At 34.4% G+C, this 12,883-nt stretch overlaps 1 protein-coding gene and 1 pseudogene across 1 annotated transcript; both read right to left on the bottom strand.

Annotated features, from left to right (window-relative positions):
• Positions 1 to 1,465: 1,465 nt before the first annotated feature.
• On the bottom strand, positions 1,466 to 2,822 carry LOC120130044. Its single transcript, XM_039147393.1, has 2 exons — positions 2,434 to 2,822; positions 1,466 to 1,858 (listed from the first exon to the last, which is right to left on the bottom strand). Exons 1-2 carry the CDS (start codon positions 2,726 to 2,728, stop codon positions 1,560 to 1,562), a joined length of 594 nt encoding a protein of 197 aa, XP_039003324.1. The 5' UTR covers positions 2,729 to 2,822; the 3' UTR covers positions 1,466 to 1,559.
• A 3,624-nt stretch (positions 2,823 to 6,446) lies between these two features.
• On the bottom strand, positions 6,447 to 12,715 carry LOC120130045 (annotated as a pseudogene).
• Between the last annotated feature and the right edge of the window lie 168 nt (positions 12,716 to 12,883).

Here is a 12,883-nt window from a genome sequence, read left to right as displayed (position 1 = left end):
ACACGGTCCATTGAATTGAGGTATTTAAGCTTTACGGCCAACTCTCCCATTTCCATACTCCATATATTCATAGGCTTTCACATGTGCCTATCTATAGATATATATAAACAATTTAATCCCTTTGAAATATGAGTGTTCAAGAGTTGGGGTATCAACTACCAAGAAAATCAAGTAATTTAGATATATATCCATTAAGGTGCTTACCTAACACGATAAAGATTATCTAAAAGGTAAATCTAATTTATAATTGTTTAAATTAAAAGGTTGTACTTAATCATTGAATTAAAATTTTAAGTAGGTTTTTAAAATAATTTAAATAAAATTATGTTTTACTTTTTAAAAACATCATTCGTATTTTAGGACTTCTAGAGAATACAACATCTTAAAATATCCCGTAGATTTATAAACATCTTTAAATTTTTGATCTTTTACGTGCCTCCAAACTTTTGGGAAATTCAGGAAAATTATCTTTAGACAGAGAATCTTTGGAGCCTTATACCTCGAAAAGTTATAAGATATGACTTTTGACGGATTCACGTTGTTTATCATAATCAAATCTATTTTCAAATGATTGTATCTACTTAATTTGTTAATCTATGAGTAATCATAATAACTCTATGTCTGACATCAACACTAAGAGTCAATATAAATCTTTTCGTTCAAGATTAAGAGAAAGCATCTCTAACCTTCTTCAACAACCTCTTTTGTCGTTTCATCATCAACTACGACTCTCCACTCAAATTATAAGAAATAAACCATCTACAGTCATCACAACTCATCTGTTCTCATCAAAATCTAGAACACTGATATAAGAATAAGGATATTGAGATTAAGAACAATTCATTTGGTTTGGGAAACAATTTCCCTTCATTCCTTCTACCTTCCCCACTATGATATTTTGGTGGGGGGGGGGGAACTTTATCACTTAGACAAAGATATGGTAATGTGGACCATTGAAAGTATGGTTGGGGAAGAGGCCTACCCAGAAGTTGTCCAAAGTCTTGAATGTCTGTATGGTTTACCAATACTTTGGTCACATTGGATAGAAATGACAGCCTTTATGAAAGGTGTAACAAAACAATGTATCTTTTTAAAGTTAGTTTGACTTTGAAGATAGCTTGCGCAAATGAAAGGAAGACCGAACCCTTCTTTTTCTTTATCTTACAACTAAAACAAACTAAAGTTGATTCCCTTTTATTGTTCTTACCAGGTTCTGTATTTGGGTTTCCGGTGGATTGCTAGATTTTCAGGGTCCTTTCAATTAATTTTCCACATGATCCGTCTTTTAATTAATGTCGGATTTTGAACCATAAAATTCTATAAATTCTCGAAGTCCATGGATTTGATGACGCCATAGAATATAAACTCAGTAATTAGACAACAACAAGACAAGTTGAACCACCATATCTTGTTCTGTTTTATCAGAAATAATAATACAATACAAGAAGAAGCCGATGTACTTTTTAACCCAAAATCATTTTCACACACAATTTGGCAATGGTAGAGGAAAGCTCAACTTACTATCATTTTCTATACAGGAAAAAAAAAGTATGTTATTATTAGGTTCTCTTCGTGAGAGTCCTTATTATCCAGCTTTTCTTCATGGCCTTGACTCCCTCAGCCTTGTTGGTGGACCTCTTCCACCTTACGAGCTGAAACAAGTGGCCCATCCGCTTTCGCCACCGGAGCGAGCCACCTGGTTTCGGATGCTCGATCACACTCTTATTGCCCTCTTTTAGTCCTTTGTCCAACGTGGGGTTCCACGACATGCTGCAATTCTCAAGTGAAACCTTTGAAACTTTGCCTTTTTCCCATGAACTAACACCATTCTCTTCAAACTTGATTGAGATAAAGGAGTCTGCAGAAAGAAAAGGAAGAAGATTACAATAAATCAAAGCACAGTTCTATAACATGGAAAAGTTTATTGTATGTTAAAGGATCCTCAGAATATATCAAAGTAACTTGGAAGATATGTAATTTAGTACATCCACAAGATTTGTAACTGGTTAATTAGCTGCATTAATGGTGAGGCCAACTTGTAGCCCGAAAAAGAATGTAAAGGAAAGGCAAGTTTTACCAAATGGAATGGACATTCAAGGGGTCCATTTTTTGTGGAAGATTAGATGAATTTGCATAAATTATATGCAGAATTCAAATGACTTTTTGCTAGCCAAACATATATTTCCATGAAAACACACACGAATATTTTCATGCAGGGGAAAAGTTGCAGAGGAAACTGAAAAAAACAGGATAAGATTCTTGGTTTTCCAGTTTTGCCATACTTTGACCACACTTATGTCATTTACACAAACAATAATTCTGCATACGAAGAGACATGTGCATGCATGTGATGGATATTCAAGAAAGAAAGAAAAAAAGAGAGAGAGGGAGAGGGATCTGAAACTGAAATTGAAAAGGGTGTTTACTGTTTACCTTCTTGACTGGTTGAAGCATCATGGTCATCAAAATCTTGAGATTTCCGTTGCTTGAGCTCACGGCGATGGGGAAGTGGGCCTAAAGCAAAGATCTTGGGGAGGTGAATATGTGGTTTCTTTTGAAGAAATCTATGGCTGCCTCTGGTGGACGACGATGAAGATGAAGAGTGGCCGCCTTGCTTTGAAGCTAAGATAAGAAGCCTGTCGTTTAAGCACAAAGGGCAAACCCCGATGACCACTTGTTTAGGATGGAAATAGCAGTATGAATCGTCTTCCCTATACCCATTCATCATAATAATATGGTGGCTATGGCGATTGTACTGGAAAACAAGAGAAGCAAATGTGAACTCTTACAAGACAAACTACAATGAGTCCTTGGATTGCTGTTCTGATACCTTATATTGCGGAGAATGTGGGTAGAGAATTATGAAAACACAATAAAATTTGAGTTCCGAGTCAACAACTCAGAAGAGTAAATGAATATTGCTAATTCATATAGAAATATTAAAATTTATTTGACTTATTATTAAATGTTGTATAAATATAAAATCTTTAAAATACAAATTATTAGAAAATATATATTAAAAACAATAAAACAATTACTAAAATTATTGTTTTATAACAAATTGGTCACTCTGCCTTTAACAACCGTTATCCCAACAACAAAGTACTGATGTGGCATGTTAGACCGACTTATTTGGCATTCTTTGGCCGTGCAAGACATGAATAAACTGCATAAATAATCATTGAAGTATGATTAAATTCCTTTTTTCAACATTGAAATTTCAAAAGTAATGAAACGATCACTAACGTTATTGTTTTGTAACATTTCAATCATATTTCCTATTCATTGAGTAAAGGATCGAGTAACCGGTTTGTTATAAAACGATAATATTAGTGATTATTTCATTATTTTTGAAACTTCAATATTAAAAAAGAAATGTACTCGTACTTTAATGACCATTTCATGTAATTTACCCTTTTCCAAATAACCATAATTCAGGGAATTTGAATTGTTTATTGATAGCGGCCTAACAAGGAAAAGATTTGAATTGTTTATTGATAGTTAAATAAACATACTAACGTTATATTATAATTACATCCAATAATTCCGAGCATGAAAGTACCAACATTTAGAACAAACATATTTGATCGGTTTGTTAAGTTGTTCCTTCACGTTCCTCTAAATATAATTAAAATTAAATTTAAAATTTATCAAAAATACATATCACCATTTAAATATATACGTTCCAAGTACAATCATGATTTGTTAAGAGTTTACATCAATTCCCACCCAATAATTATATCCCATGGGCATGTTATTCTGTCCCCCTGCATTTGTACAAAAGTAAATGCTTTTGAAAATGAAATGTCTTAAATGAGGGCTAAAAATCATAAGAAAAAGAAGAGGTTGATTTGAGTTTTGAAGGTGTCCGTGAGAGAGTTTAAGAAAAGGTGAAAGGGAAACAATGAAAAGCAATAGGGAGTGAGTCACAGTCACATGGGGAAGAAGAAGGGGCTGTTAGGTTCCCAATGTGGGTTGGGCAAGTATTCTTATGAGCATCATCACATACCGAGCAAACTTTAGATGTCCCTTTGTATTCAAAGGTAAGTGTAGCAGTGACAGATCTTAATAATACAGTTTAATTTTTTTTTTTAAAAGCTTTGAAGACTTTTAAAATTACAGGTATATTTTATTTTATTTGATGGAACATTATGGTTCAAAAGAAGAAATAGTGATAACATAAAGGTTTGGGCATCGACTCCTTCCTCACATATTTTCCTCTAAATTATAAATCTCTCTTTCTAGAATAATACTTCTCCAGACTTGCTGACCCTCAATGTTCACTTTTAAGTGTTCATGCAGTACCGACTGTTAAAAAAACCGTTAATAGACACATGTCATCGTTAAACGACCCTCAATGTTCCTAAACCCAAATCATCCAACTCTTTTGTCGGTCGCTTTTGTTGCTGTCACAGTTGCCAGTGGCCGTTACCTCTGTCGCTGTTGTTGGTTGCATACCCACCGATCATCCATTTTCACGAGGTCACAAATTCCAGTGATAGTTTTTAAATATATATGTTGGACGGGGTACCTTTTGTTGAAGCGCATCCTCTGATGATACCCTCGGTTCGGTTTTTTGTCTGACCAGTTCCTTTTATTGTGATTCTTTGTCTCTATCACAATTCCCTGTTGTTTTGGGAATCATCTATGTCGTAGAAATTATCTGCCTTTTGAATTCGAGTGACGGTTCCTTATGCAGAAAATGAGAATTGTTTGATGTAGCATGCTATGCTACATACGTCAGTAGCTCCTTCATATTGTATGAACGGTTCCCTTGCTCTCCAAGAGCTGCCTAAATAGTGTTCATTTTTTTTTGCTTTGGAATGTCAAATGTGGATAAAATGATGTTCATGCTAATGCTAGTTTTAATTTCACTTCTCGGTGACAAACTTTTCAACTTGTTTTTCATATTGTTTGTCTCTCTGTATCTCTTCTCAATAATGAACTGATGACATAGGATTTCCCGACGAGCAGTATATTTCGGTTTTTGACTACTCATTTTTGCCAGAAAACATCAGTTTTTATCTTATCTGAACGAACTCACAATTCTCTTCATTGCAACAGGTAAGGAAAGGGATTGTCGATGCTATTTTCAATAGTCAAGAGATGACAGGAGGATTTGTTACATTTTAGGCCCTAGTTTACCACTGAACTTTGACAACATGAGCCCATCTTATTGATGTCTATCCAGTTCAGAGTTTTCCGAAGCACACTTCCCGCGGTAAGTTCGAGTAGCATGGATAACAAGAATATTATACTCTGCACATGCAAAGTAACAAAAACACAGATAAATCAATGCTCAGTTCTATGAAGAAGGAAACATTCTTTGAGACTGTTATAAGCGAAGATATAAACATGCGGAACCTGACAAAAAAGATTTGGATCTAACGATCCTGCGTAATGGCACACAAAGCAAAAACATGTGTGTTTTGTTGTAGCTTGTTTAGAATTTAAACATAAACTGCAATGGAAAACTAAAACAAATAAAATCATATACATATAAAAAAAAAGGAATGTTGAAATCTGGGTTCTAACGTGTATATTTTGGGCAGGTCTTTAGAGAAAGCTCTTCTAATGGCCTCTTTCTTGATCTTGAGCGCTGCAGTGACAAGGGCAGAGTACAAACCAAATTGATTTTTGCAAGAATCTCGAACTTCTCCAACCGTGACTTCTTGGCAGCCTGCATTATAAAAGCGACATTCGAAAGGTCGGAGTGAGAAGGCTTGATTCTCCCTGTCACTGTTCGCCATCTCAATTAGAGACACACAAAGGGTATGCTCGATGTAATTATGAGTACCATATCTTTCTTTTATGCATCAAACAACATGCAAATTCAAAGCCTTGATTCTTCTTCTTTTTTTCCCTAACTTTTCCATTGTTGGGATTTCAAACCCCAAGCTGTCAGGCTTTCATAAAGTTTATGCAAGCTCCTGAGTTCTTTCCACAAAAATGAACTTAAACATTTTTTTCACCGTTTTCTTTCGTTCTTTCTCTCCGGGTGTGTTCTTCAAAGTTCAAAATTGCACACGACTTGGAATTTTCAGCACACAAATTAAGGCATGTGATGCATAAACTATTACTGTTCTTCTTTCATCCAGCAATTTTGGGATTTAATGGTTATTACTGTTTTTATTTCATTTGGAGATTTTGAGATTTAATGATTATGCCGAAATCAAGATAAAACAGACCAAAAAAATTAAGAATTAAATTGATAAAAAAAAATCAAGTTATACACTACTTTAAACTATAGTAGTTGGATGACTAACGACTTAGTTTGCCCTACATTATATTGATAATTAAGTAAATAGTAAATTATTAGAATATTAATCTTAATTTTACACCAATGTACGTGAATCCATCTTATATAGAATTGGAAAAGTAACAGGTAATATAACCCATGACATGAGCATCCAGGGACTACAACCCACAATAAAAAACAATGAAACACTCTATGACCCAAGCAATAACCTGAATAGTTCAATCCTTCAGCAACGAATTACAAAATCAGTGATTTGGATCTCTACTTTCTACAATAACAATAAGAGAAGTTTAATATATTTTCTCAACTACCAAGAGTACCCTTCGTAACTTGCCAAAAATGGTTAAAATCGAAAGCACGGACCATTAGAAGTTGAAAACAATGGGGTAACATGTTTGTATAGTAGTTTAGTTTGAACCCGATTCCCCATTTCTGTCCTGGTTGTTTCCATGCGGTGGTGTCCCTGAGAACATATCCATCACTGATCTGAAAGCGCCAGTTAACTCTTCTGGTATTTGCATTTGCTCACCGAAATTCATGTTGAAGTTCCCACCTATTCTTATTCCAGGTTCTTCCAATCCTTCATTCATGTTGACATCTCCACCCTGCCTGTTTTGAGATGGTTGTCCCTGATATGCACTTGCAGCCATATTCATGAGCATGCTCGCAATGTCCGTCGGAAGGGAACTAGGGTCGAAAGGCATTGTAAAAGGAGTTGATCCGCTATGACTCCTTGATCCAGTTGATTGGTCATTAGATCCTTGATTATTTTGACTGGAACTAGAACCCTGCAAGATGTGTATTAAAAGATGGAAAGAAAATGAGACATTTCGATGAAAACCTCAATATGATCTCTTCAGAAAGGGAAGGGATACATATGAATATGGAGAAACACGAGAAATAATTTCAGAATAACATTCCTTCAAGCAAAATTTATTGAGAATAACTGAGTAAACAAAATGGGGTCGCATTATCAAGGGGCTTGAGAAAGTCATATCCACCGTCTTTTAGTGCCAAATTGTAAGGTGGTAAACTGATAATGAATATTATTGTGAGTTATTTACAAGAAACTGATAGTTCATATTACCCGATCCCTTTCAGCTCTCTGCTGTTCATCTTTCAATTTCTGCTCAGCAACCTGTATATCAAAACCATAATGTCAAGATCGCAATATCAATGTAAGAAAAGGAACACTGAAACCTACCTTAATATTTCTTTCACAGATTCATTGTTTGGATCCAGTTGTAAGGCTGCACAGGTCAGATGAAAGAGGAAAAATTAAAGATTAGAAACTACCATGTTTGACAGCATAAAGAATTGGCAACCATCAATTCTGTGATTGATACGGGGAAGGAAATAAAAGGACTTTAAGAAAATGAGGAAGCTATCTTAAAATGTGAATGTAATAAAACAATCCAAACCAAGAGATAAATGCTTAGAAATGATATCATATATTTGAATATGTCCATAACAGTAATCATGTATAGTTCAGAAATAATTTCTCAACAACCTTTCTTAAATCCTTTCTCAATAGCATCAGCATAGTTGCCTTGAGCATAATATGCTAAACCAAGACGACTGTATGCCTTGCTGTAATTCGGATCAATTTCAATGGATTTAAGACAGTCTCTAATAGCTTCACTATACTTGTGAATTTGAGTGTAAGCAGCAGCCCTGAGAAACATGCATCATGGTTCAATTAGAAATTACGGTAACATGAAGATGCATGAAAATATCAAAATTTACTGCAATCAAATGCAAGAAATATGCACCATATCTAAAAGTTACTATAAACCAAAGGTTAACAAGAACCAAATTTCTAAATCCTAATATTATTGAGACATGATGAACAGAAAAAACAAGTTTACTATTCCTAGCAGTCAAAGGCTAAATGCTTTTGCTGTGTTCAATGAAACCAACAGTATGACCTAATAGTGCAATAATAATGTGGCTTATGCTGATAAGGACTTTCCATCTTTTGGTAAGAAAAAATTAGCCACCATAGGTCTAATATTATTTCCCAAAATATCCATCATTGAATTCATTATATTCTTTTCCCTTCCATTCCCTACATTAACACATGCATTTACAACCTAACTCGAAAAATATAAAAATTGTAAATTGAACAGATATATATATCAAATTATCAGCATGAGCAAATTATTGTTGTACCGATTACAATAATATACTGCATTATCATTGCAAAGAGAAACAGCAATAGAATACAACTCTATTGCATCAGAGTATAGCTTTGATTGCATGGCCCCGTTACCTGAAAGCAAAGACTATATAAATTAAGAGCCGCTTTTAAAGAGAATAAACACTGCAAGATATTTATAAAATTATGCTACTAAAACAACACATATGGTTAGCATATTTACACTTCTCAAGCAATAGTTATTATTAAAAAAATTCAGGTATTGGATTCCTATGTGACTTTAGGTTTGGTTCATTTAGAGTCAATTCAGGAAGGACCTGTCTAATATTGGCCTGGCAGGTTTGACGAGTCTTTCAAGTTCATGTTTTCCACATTTTGTTCAACAAGGATATACAGCGGTTAAGTCACCAAGTAAAAAAATGTGCTGGATGAATTGGATTTCAAGTGAGCTAATCTGCTTGGGTCTGCTTCTACAACATCTATTTTATCAACAGATAAAGCACACACAATTTAGACAAAGAAAGATAACAAAACTTTCTCCATCCCTCCAAACAATGATCCCATAAAATAAGGTTACAGATTTAAAACGCTAATTGTCAACAATACAAAAAGCACACAAATTTTTATTACCTTGACATTTGAATGTGTCAGCCAGGTTTTTGCAGTCAAATGCCTGACAACCAGATCTTTCCATCTCCTAATGTGGCAGAATTAAAATATCTTTAGAAAGTAAAAGTAGAAGTATATAATGAGAATATGAGAATAGCCATAAGTTGCAAGAAGTTATCTAAACTAACAGAGTATATAATGGAGATCAAGTCCCAAACAGTCTTGATTTAATGATGTGAAAGCAACATGAGTTTCAATATCACTGGAGGATACCAACGTCCTAACTAGTTCAATGCACTTAAAAGAAAAGATATTGAGAATCCAAACAACATTAATACCCTTCCTCATAATCACATTAAAAGAAAAGATATTGATAATCCAAGCAACATTAATACCCTTCCTCATAATCACATTCCTACACGGAAAAATCACAGAGATTACAAATGCCAAAATCCAGTTGGATGCCATGCAACCGACTAATCTTGTAACCTGTAACTATTAACTAACTTAGTTCTCCAATCACATCAGTCATTACCATAATTTTAAGGCTGGTCTACTAACCTAGCTCTCCATCCAAATATAACAAGCCACTTGATCAAGGATTCTTATTTCAGGAGCTTCAATCTGGAAATGTGATTTCACTCTTTCAATTTCATGAGCCATGTATCTATATGATGATAATAAAAATGCATTTATATGTTTCTTAATATAAGAGATAACTGAAACTGAAGTTTGTAAGTGTAAGACTTTAGAGGATGGCCAATTTGCAAAGGAACATGTTACTTTAATCAAGAGGAGGAAATAAAGAAGATGTTATCTGCTCTTGCCCCAGATATCAAGTTAGGAAATAAATTATAAGAGTTTGCTCATATAGTTCTGCGAGGTCAATAATGAAGCTCAACATGATTGGTTTTAACTAAATAATCAGAAGGAATCCACCACAGATTTTCATACTATAATAGCTCATTTACAACAAGGATCATTACTGATAAATAAATCCATGGCCCGGTGAAACATTGTTGACCATTATACTCCATCTACTTGGCTATCCTTGGAAACCAGTACTTTATTCAATAAAGACCCATTTACAGAATTTCCCTACACTCTAAATTTCAGTCAACTTTCTACAAGGATAGAAAAGAAATTTTATTGTTCAATATCTTACCCTTGATTCAGCTATTTAATTCAGTGTCGGAGAATATTTCTTCTGACCTTCTCTATTAAAAATGAGAGTCAGAAAATCCTCTAAAGTGACCCGAATCAGGTAATTCAGCTAGCCTGCTTTCTGGGTGCAATGACATAGTCAAATTATGGATACACAATGAAGAAACTACTTCAAAGAAACATGTACAATCTAACACTTATCCCGAATCCAAAGGGCAAATATGAAGATATCTCAAAAAGAACCTTCACATTGTAACAATTAATTTAAGTAACACTAACCGTAAATCAGTGCTAACTATCCATCCATCTAGTGCGACAGGTTTAATATACAGCAGAGGAAAACATACATTTACAGCATCTTCAAATAAACGAGTTGCTTTCTCCAGTTGAGCAGGATCATCATTCCCATCGGACATGGCTTTAAGAAAATGAATTTTCTCTAGTGCAGCGAAGAATTGCCCAAAGAGTTCATCCTTAGAGACTCCTGCAAGTTACACTGGTGGTGTCAAATTTGAAATATTTGTATAACCTAAAAGCATTGAAATACATAACATAAAGGTGAAAGATTTCAATCCAATTATTAGAACTCCAAAGTGGGAAATTATTAAGAAAGATATCATTGCATACCTGTAGATGGAGGTTCTTTAGTCCAACTATCCCCCTAATTCATCAAAATCAAGACACCAAACATATGAGTAAGAACTAGAGGAAAACATGACGTCCAAATACATGACAAGAAACAAAATAAGTGCTACAAGATAAAAAATGTCCCTGACAGAAACAGGATACCAAACGGCATCCATTTAATGATAAGGAAACTAGGAAAGAGAATCATCTGTAGATAAAATTTCCATATTAAATTTTAGAGGACATACTCATGCCTCAATCAGATTCCGAAGCCAGATATTCTTCAAGTAAATTTTACAAGAAAAACGAGTTATCATAAAACACCAGCTTTCATGCCACCCAGGAATTAGCACTTACAAAATCATGGGTAGTAGAAGGTGAAGCAGTAACATTATCAGAAGCCCCCCTGTGACTTAGATCTGATTTAACTTCCTTATCCTCACTTGCATCCAAAGAACTGATATGTCAATTAATACATCAGGTTTTGCATCATTTATAGAAGCTGAGTTGAGTTTAAACACTTCCACTAAACATTCCCTAGCAACTTCAAGGCCTTCAAGATCAACCCCCAGGGCAGGTTCAACTATTTTATAGAAACAGGACAATTATTAAAAATGATTTAACAAGAAGAAAAACACACTAAATTAAAAAGCATATGACAATGAAATTGGTGGAAGAGGCTTAAGCCACAGAGAACAGAGGAACGTTTTAAAGTAAAAATGATTATTGGGTCTACAGGAATTAGCAATAGTAACTGACATTCTAAACAATATGAAGATCTAGAAACATGCACCCCACCCAAAAAAAAAGTAAAATAAATTAGTTGAAAGAAAAAGGCAAACTATATCGAATTAGAGGGTGCAAGCAACCAGTAAAATTTGATGATATCAAATGCTATTAAAGTTTTCCATTTACCAAAAAGAATACCAGTCATGCATTGCAAGAGCACCTTCTCACGGTCAATCTTAAAGAGGATGCACACAAAAACCAGTCCACTTGTTTTCTTACTAACCAACGAGGTTGCAGCTCCTAAGACAACGTTTTGCATGTTTACAACACTTTATTTTGCCTAACAATTTAAAGATCGACCAAATTCTGTGTCTTGTCCAATAGTAACGTTCTATGGTATAATGCTGCACTCTCGAATTTTATTGAAATGTAACAATCACATAATATCACTATTTATTTCTGTCTACACTGAATTGTCGAACGACAAAACTCAATTATTCACACACTACTTTACTTTCTAGCCCTATCAAATTCCAAGTAACTAAGAAAGCTTTACTTCAACTCAGATTTTACAATTACAAACCCAAAATTTTCAGAATAATTAAGTAATCGCGCTTTGCAGAAGCCGAAATCAATCAGCAAATGAGCTAAATCCGCTTTCGCATCATAGCGAATAAAGAACAATGCAAAAGAAAATTCATTTAAAATAATGCAAAAAGAAGAGAAGAAATTAGTGACAAACTATAATAAGTTAACCTAATTGAATGAGCAAAAATTAGTGAACAAAATCAAACGTCGTAGGAGATAAAGAAAGAGATATAATACCTGAGTCGAGGAAATCTAAAAATGATAGAACGATGCGACGGGAGAGGGGAGAATCGGACTTTAATTTATCCATCCAATTTGCAAAGACAGGTTGACCAGCTTCTGCTTTGTTGTGTTTTCGCCACGGCGTTGGGGACCTCAACCCCTAAAGCATAAACGAGAAGGAAACGGTTGACAGTCGTCCGGTTTAGCTGCCGGGATACCGCTAATCTCTTCTTGTTTGATTGAATCGGATTCTGATTCACTTGCGCTTTCTGGTTTCTAGTCTGGAGTTAGAAAATGATGTTTTCTTAAGGGTAATTCCTGTAGGTTTAAATTAAGCAGTCAAAATTGAAGAGAGCAGATGTTTTTTATTTGTGTTTTTGCGGATTTAATCCAAATAACATGTTAGATGTCAATTGTCAAACCGGTGTGGGCCTATTGGGCCTGGTTTAGAATTGTTTAAAAAAAAGTAGATAGCATTTCATGAATAAATTTATTTTATTATAATTTAATTTTTTTAAAAATATGTA

This window comes from Hibiscus syriacus, unplaced genomic scaffold (assembly GCF_006381635.1).
Source record: "Hibiscus syriacus cultivar Baekdansim isolate YM2019G1 unplaced genomic scaffold, ASM638163v2 tig00110505_pilon, whole genome shotgun sequence".
Taxonomy (NCBI): Eukaryota; Viridiplantae; Streptophyta; class Magnoliopsida; order Malvales; family Malvaceae; genus Hibiscus; species Hibiscus syriacus.
Note: the sequence above shows the minus strand (reverse complement) of the source record. Positions and strands in the feature narration are given on the sequence as shown.

Coding starts and splice junctions, on each gene's coding strand:
- LOC120130044 (XM_039147393.1), bottom strand. CDS start 2,728: ATGATGAATGGGTATAGGGAAGACGATTCATACTGCTATTTCCATCCT. Junction 1,859..2,433: donor TGCTTCAACCAGTCAAGAAG/GTAAACAGTAAA, acceptor TTCTTTCTGCAG/ACTCCTTTATCTCAATCAAG.